Genomic DNA, 7296 nt, shown 5'->3' with positions numbered 1-7296 from the left:
CCTGCTCGCCGAACCTGGAACAGCTGACAATCTTTTGTCGTCCATTTTATCTCCTCACACAGCGAGAACAGAGAGACTGAGACGGAGTTACTTCCCGCAAGCCATAAGAACTGTCAACGCTGACCTCACCAGGGGTCCTCACTCACCACACACGTAGGCTCCACTACCTTACTGTACTGTATGTAGCATACTGTACCGCATACTGTGTCACAGTTCAGGATTGTTCGGTGTTTCCGTATTGCTGCGCCGTACTGTTGTATACTGTGCTGTATATCTCACAAACACAACCTCACTTTATTCACATGCCACTTTAATGCACATATCTGTATATACATAATTGCCTATCTCATATACATAAGTCTATCCCATTTACATAAGTCTATTCCCTTTATCTATTCTGTACCCCCACCCTGCATTACCCTTGAGTTCTTATTTTATTTTATTTTATTTTATTCTATATATTTATATTTTATTCCAAAGCATTCGGCTTACTGCATTACGTTTTAGGAATCAGTTAGTTGGTCTAGTAGAAATTCTTAAGTTACTTCAGTGTAATTTGTCTTTGTCTCAAAAAAAACAACAGAAATTTGAAATTAGGCATAAATGAAATGTGCAGATAATTTACTTATGATCAGTTTAAGTAACATTATAAATTACTTATGTGTTAATGCTTTTGGTAATCAATGGCCAGGGTGCTCTTCTGTCTTTATTTATATCTTCAGCATCGCCCTTTTTAGTAATCCATGTTTAAATATTATATATATATATAAATATTGTTTAAGTATTATTCCATCAGTAATTCACACTTGTCTGATTCCGCCGGTTTAGCTGGTCAGGCTGGTTTCGCTCCAAACAGCCAGTTCCTGTTTATGCAAGCAATGTGTTGTTAAATTCCTTCCGCGACAGAGCTCGTAATTCAATCTGCTCGTATAGCAAACCAATTTTCGCCATTGAAATTTATTGAAATGTCATTAATCCGTTCCAGCCCCCAAAAAACACCCCAATTTTTTTTTTTGTTACGTGTTTTTAAATATAAAAAATATATTTATAAATAACAAATATTGTATTAAAACATAATAAAAGAGAATCTATAGAAATAAACTGGTTTTATAAAGTAGATTTATCTTGAAGATCAGACGACTTGGACTAACGGAAGATGCTGGCAGAGGTGGAGGGTGGCGGAGATAGGTGGAGGAGGCTGGAGGAGTTCATTTTGTGCTTTTTCGGTCACTTTCGTTTGTTGCTACACTTTATTGCTGAACTTAATTGCTACAATTTATTTATTTATTTTTTCCACTTCACTTTCGCTTAACTTAGAAAAATTTGCCCATTCCATCACACGTACACTTCCCTCATGTTTTTCTATGATTTTATGCTTTAATTCAATCTACATCATCCACTTCTTCTTCTCAGCATTTACTTTCTTAGGACCCATGGTTAGAAATTTTTTTTTTGGGCAAAATAACTAAATAATATGCTTCCACGCTCAGGTAACCACGTGAAGTGAAGGAGTGAGACGCGGGATGCTGGCGGCGGCGTACCTGAAGCTCGCTCCTCGAAACTCACATTTTTGCTCGCAAATCAATACAAAAAATCGACGGAACGACGGCTCGTAACTCGGAAAACTCGTATGTTAGTGCGCTCGTAACTGAAGCTGCCACTGTATATATATATATATATTTATATATACATACATATAGGTCTGTATTTGCCAATGAGAGATGATAATGTTATTTTCAAAGCAGTTTCAAAGTTGGGGGGATGCCAGATAAGAGGAATGGTAAAATCACCTTTGTTTAATCAGGGGAGGGTGTACATGTACAGTATGTCACATTTCATATTCAAAGTGGAACAGAAGTAGAACAGAAATAAAGAAATATAAATAAAAGGATAATTGATAAGAAAGATATTATAAAATCTGGGTAAAGTGCATTTTTTTCTATGACGAACAAGTGTCATCAGCATAACTGCGGGCGGTAGATTTTGCTGTTTTGGCTGATTTCTGTAGATGGGTGCATGTAGAACTAATTGCCTAAAATGTTTTCTCACCTTTCATGTAAAGCTCTTTCTGCATCTCTTGTCTGGCATCTGAAGAGAAGCAGCGTTTTCTGAGCCACTCAGACTCAAACTCAGTGACATGCTGGTCAGGCCACCGAATGGATATCTGGAGGAGGATGAGTTGGATATGTGACTACAACACTTGACTATTTTCATGCGCTAAGATTTGACTTACAAACACAGAAGTCTGGGAGCCAATTAAGATTGCACAAGAGCATTGTTTGTTGTCTGCACAAATTTCCAAGTTTGGGTTCAAATTTGAGCAGACTTTGCAGCAATTGGATTTTGATGATGATCTCAATATAAATAAAGTTATATCACAGTGGTGTGTCTTTATGCCAGGTGGTGAAGGAGGAAATACGTGTTTGCCCTTGATCCTGTCTGCTGTGTTTTCCCTGGCCTAGGTACAGGTATTTCTGTCCACCTTGACAACATAAGATCAGGGCATAGCCGTGTTACCTTGTTATCGTCAGTGACCCGGACCGTGTTGATTCCTGTGTGGATGTCGAAGTCGGAGAGCAGCTGGATGCGATTCATTGACAACCAGTAGATGCACCGGGAGCACTGACAGTTGTCCCTCAGCCAGGTGAAAGGATAGAGGCTCTTGTACCCGTCCTCCCATTCCACCTCCACCAGCCGTTCCTCAAACAGTGCCCGGGCCTGTCTCAGCTGAAGGCGGGTTATGGGAAGGGCCGCCGTAGTCCGCTCCCTACGGAACTGTAGCGCGGCTGGACACGGAGGTGTGGGCACTGCCGGCCGCTCTGGTCTACCGCTCTGACTCGGCCTCCAGAAGGCCACGGCAGTAGAGCCCCTCTGCATTCTGCCCGGCAGGGCACACCGTGCAATCCGACTGAGCCACATTCTTGATCGGCAGGTTGTTCAACTAATTTTACGAAAATTTAGAACCATATAATAACATGTAGCCACAATAAAGCATGGATAATTGTGTTTTGTTTCAAAAGCATCACATGTTTGCATTCATTCTGTAAAAATGCATTAAGCGTACTTTTTGAGAATTTGTCTGGATAATGGTCTCAATTGTTCTGGATAAATTATGTCACATCACCTATGCAAAACCATCACAGAGATAATAAGGTGGATGTTTGGCATGTGTTACAATGATAATGAATAGTGAATTCTCATTTTTGTCATGAATTGTCGGAAAAGTCAGTGTAAAAAATAAACAAACAAAAAACGCTACATGAACAAAGAGCTCTTGTCTTGTAATTATGGATTGTCAATTACTAAATGGACTACCAACAAGCCTAAAGCGAAGCCGAACACGTAAGATGGATTGGCATAGAACAAGAACTAACCTGTGATGTGTTGATCTCTGTCACCAAGTTGGGAAACAGACAAACGCAGGAAGTGCACGGAGGATTTTTTTGCCTGAATCAAGAGGCGGGACATGCTGACACAAGCAGTTTTATTCCAATCAATACCTCAAGAAAGGTCTTTACGCGTCGGTTTCTGAGGGTTGGGTTGACACGAGAACCAAAATGCAGATTAAAAAAAATCCAAATTAAATAAATTGTTCATCGATTGTGAGTCATAATACACAGTATATAAATTTTAAAGGACTTGAATGTAAGTGAACTGTTTCAATTGTATTTAAAAGTCATACAATGAACTTCTCTGTTAAAATGGACCGATGCATATCTGATCAAATATTTTTTTCCTTCTTCTCATATTGCTCTTGCCGTGAATTCAAGCAGGGCACGGAGCCACACCCACATCATCTCAGCCCAATGTGTTTGATGACTTGTTTCCTTGGTACTTGACATTTCATTGTTCAAGGGCAGTGTGTGTGGATGCAAGTTTGCAAGTTGCCCTCAAAACAATTCACAGCAGAGTTCAAGCCATATTTAATCGTGAGAGCAACACTTTATTATGTTGTCCACAAGACTGGAGATCATGTCACACATCAGCTTGAACAAGACTTTGCATAGAGTTGTTGAGATTGAAATACCAGCCCTGGAATTGGTTGGAATGTTGCCTCACAAGTTAGTCGTCCATCTTGGGCTTCATGGGTGCTGCCTGCAGTCTTGTTTGTTAAAGTATACTTATGTTAATATATTTTAAAGATAAACAAGAATAGATATGCTGCTCTATTTTCAAACATATTGTAAACCCAAAATACAACTCAATGTGTTCTATAAGTAAGGAATTCGGCACTCACAGTATTTATTTACTCATACACTGCACATTTTCCAAGAGTACAGATGCCTATTTGACCACAATCTTTAGCACTGAAAAAACACAAATGTAAATATATAGCTATAACTGAAATAGTTAAAGTGTAAACATCTTTGATATCCTAAAAAACAAAACATTCATCTTGAGAGACGTGTCAGAATCAACACCTGTCGCAAAGACTCCATAGACGGTTTAACAGGTGACCTTAACATTCATTGTGCGTCTGTTTCATGGGGGTGTTTCAGGTGTACACCGGAGCCATCGAATGGAACAGTGGAATGAAACAGACCCACAATGAAGGCTAAACCCAGTCGTGTTCACCCTCCCATGGCCCGGACAGAATGTATTTTACATTTTAGCGCACATGTCTACACCACGCCCAAAGTCTGAAAGGTTTGGCTCCTTTCTTCATATTCCGTTCTTGGCAAGTCAAAACCTGTGCAACGCATGGTGAGCGAAGGACGACTTCCTCGACTATGAGCGAGGGTCACAGGAGATTTTGGCAGAGAAATGCAAAGTGGGACTGTCAACAAGATTTATTTTGATGGAAGGCGAAACTGTAAATCATCCCCATTGTACATGAATATTATATGATTTCTATACGAATGAACGCCTTGGTCACCTTGGAATTCAATCGGCGGGGAAAAAACGCACGCAGAAAGCTCAATCTGCGGTACGGAATTCTTGCATCCCATCGCGTGTCCAGGGTGTTTTTTGTTTTCAACTCTTGCGACGAATATCAGATCTGCGTCACTACGGCCAGAAGCACGACAGGCTGGAGTTCTTGGAACCGGGCTTAACACAAGGTAAATAAGTTATAATGAGGTTACTAGCATCAACGTTGGGCGCCACCAAATCCACCGCCGCCAACCAGCCGCTTTCCCGAAATACATTTTTATATAAATGGATTGTGTGTGTGTGTGTGTGTGTGTTCCTTAAATATTTGTACGCACTTTGCGAACACTATATGACGGACCTTTGAAACTCCCCGTCATTGGAAATGGTGAATGTCCAGCTGCCCGCCGTTGTGGCCCCGCCGCAGAGGGCCGCGCTTTCTCCCGTTTTCTCCGGCATATTTTGTGAGGCGAAACCCCGGCACGCGCTCGGCGACCGGGGTTTGCGACCGTCCAGTCCGATTTTGGATGAATTGTGAGGATGTTTGCTGCGAACAGATGGTTTGGCGATTCTCGCGCCTGCTAGTTTATTCACTGTTGGACTCCAGGCAACACAAGGCTATTTATCGCCAGATAATGGTGAAATGTTGGCAAAACGTAGCTACACTTAATTATCCCTGATGTGACAACTCTGTCTCAGCTTTGTTGTGGTGGGGCCGTGCTAAAAACAGTGTCCCCCCCACGTATCGATCGGTGACCCCGCCACGGAGACCCTGCTTCTTCAAAGCTTCATGTACTCGTTCTTGAGGCGGCTGAGCCGTGTTCCGTGGCTGCGGATGATGAGGGACAGCAGCTCGTGTTTGTCCCTCAGGCCCAGCGAGACGTCCAGGGTGTCCCTCAGGGCGTCCCGGGTGTGCACCACCATGCTGAGGAAGTCGTCGCCGACGCGGTGCTCCTCCCTCAGTTCGCCCTCCTGGCTCTGCCGGAACTTCACCTCCAGCTCCAGCAGGGACTTCTCCGAGCTGGCGAACGCCTCGCCGATCTGCGCCGTCTCCCGCCGCAGGTACCGGCCGTAGCTGTCCTCCCCGTCCAGGTCGTAGGAGACGCTCTTTCCGATGCCCTCCAGCACCCGGGCCGAGTCCTCGATCTGCCGCTTGATAATGGTGAAATCGTCCCGGATGACCGCGTCCCGGTCCTCGTCCGCGCCGCACTTGCGCTCGTCGGTCATTCTGAAGAGCATCTGGCACTTCTCCGGGTCGTCGTTCTCCTCGTAGTCGCCGTCCGGCACGAAGTAGTGGTGGAAGGTGCCGTTGGACATCTCCGGGTGCAGGGGCCCGCGGTAGTACGCCCGGCACGGCGGCGCGAAGAGCAGCGCGGCGCAGAGGAGCCAGAACGCAGCCATGGTGCCGACACGAACACAACAAATGGCAGAATCCGAAAAAAAAAGAGAAAAAGAAAAAGAAAAGAAAACGCTAGAGGCGAGACTTTAACCCGGGGTCCGAAAAAACGGTCATTTCAGGGTCCAAAAAAAACGACAACCCCCAAACCGGGAAAAAGAACAAACCCGATTCCCCTCCGCCACCGTGCGATGGTTCCGCTCAGCGGCCCGCCCGTCCCGTTATCCGTGCGGGTGTGCGGCGCAAAAGGGAGGCGGGTGGGGGTCCGGTCAGGCGTCCTCCTCCACTTTGTAGTCAAACTCCAACATGTGGGTGCTTGGAGAGCGCCTCTGGGCTTTTTGGACTAATAACACCCCTCTGTCTGTCTGTCTGTCTGTCTGTCTGTCTGTCTGTCTGTCTGCCGCTCTCACATTACAGACCCCCCCCCCCCACACACTCCCCTCCGCCCAGAGAGAGAGAGAGAGAGACAGGGCTCGTGGGCCGTCACTGTCCGTCTGTCTGCACGGGCTCCGGCGTTAGTCAGATATAGTTGGTTCCAGCTGCTTGTTTGGCGGCGGATGAAGGCGCTCACGTCCGTCTTCGCCCGCTCCGTGAGAAGGCGCTGACCACCTGCTGCTCCCACGGCCCCGGTGGAGCCGGTGAGCGCCAGTAAAAAAATGGTGAAACGCGAGTCCCACATTCCAGTTGACCCCCGCGGCTTCATTTAGACCACAGCGACAGTGACTGAAGTGGGCCACTTCATTCATGTTAATAATGTTCCAGCCTATATTTTTCATATGTTATCAATATGATGCTCTTATTCGATTTAATGATGCTTTGATAATAATAATAATAATAATAATAATTATTATTATTATTATTATGGGTCCAGCCCTGAGGGGTGGGAGCCCTATTGTTTTTGTTCATGAAAAACACCCCTCACTGGTGTGTGGATGTCATGGATCTGTCGCACTCACAGACGAGACGAATAAAATGTGTTTTTAGGCAGGTCCTGACATGCCGTCATCCAAGTTTGATCCACATCGGTCCAT

General features: G+C 44.8%; 2 protein-coding genes across 2 annotated transcripts in view; both read right to left on the bottom strand.

Moving 5' to 3' along the window:
- The window catches only part of LOC307227860 (gamma-butyrobetaine dioxygenase-like), a gene marked incomplete at both ends in the record, with an annotated part of 17753 nt that extends 14834 nt beyond the window's left edge, over window positions 1–2919 (bottom strand). Inside the window, 2 exons of the mRNA XM_079997304.1 lie at window positions 2050–2164; window positions 2518–2919. Coding sequence (XP_079853430.1) covers window positions 2050–2164; window positions 2518–2919 — 517 coding nt within the window. The remainder of the gene's footprint in view (window positions 1–2049; window positions 2165–2517) is intronic.
- A 548-nt stretch (window positions 2920–3467) lies between these two features.
- fibinb (fin bud initiation factor b) lies at window positions 3468–6606 on the bottom strand. The gene has a single exon (XM_079997434.1). The coding sequence runs from the start codon at window positions 6268–6270 to the stop codon at window positions 5650–5652; it is 621 nt and encodes a 206-aa protein (XP_079853560.1). The 5' UTR covers window positions 6271–6606; the 3' UTR covers window positions 3468–5649.
- Window positions 6607–7296: the final 690 nt, after the last annotated feature.

Source organism: Zeus faber (genome assembly GCF_960531495.2).
Source record: "Zeus faber genome assembly, chromosome: 3".
NCBI classification, from domain to species: Eukaryota; Metazoa; Chordata; class Actinopteri; order Zeiformes; family Zeidae; genus Zeus; species Zeus faber.
The sequence above is the reverse complement of the archived record's forward strand: the minus strand, read 5'-3'. Positions and strand labels throughout refer to the sequence as shown.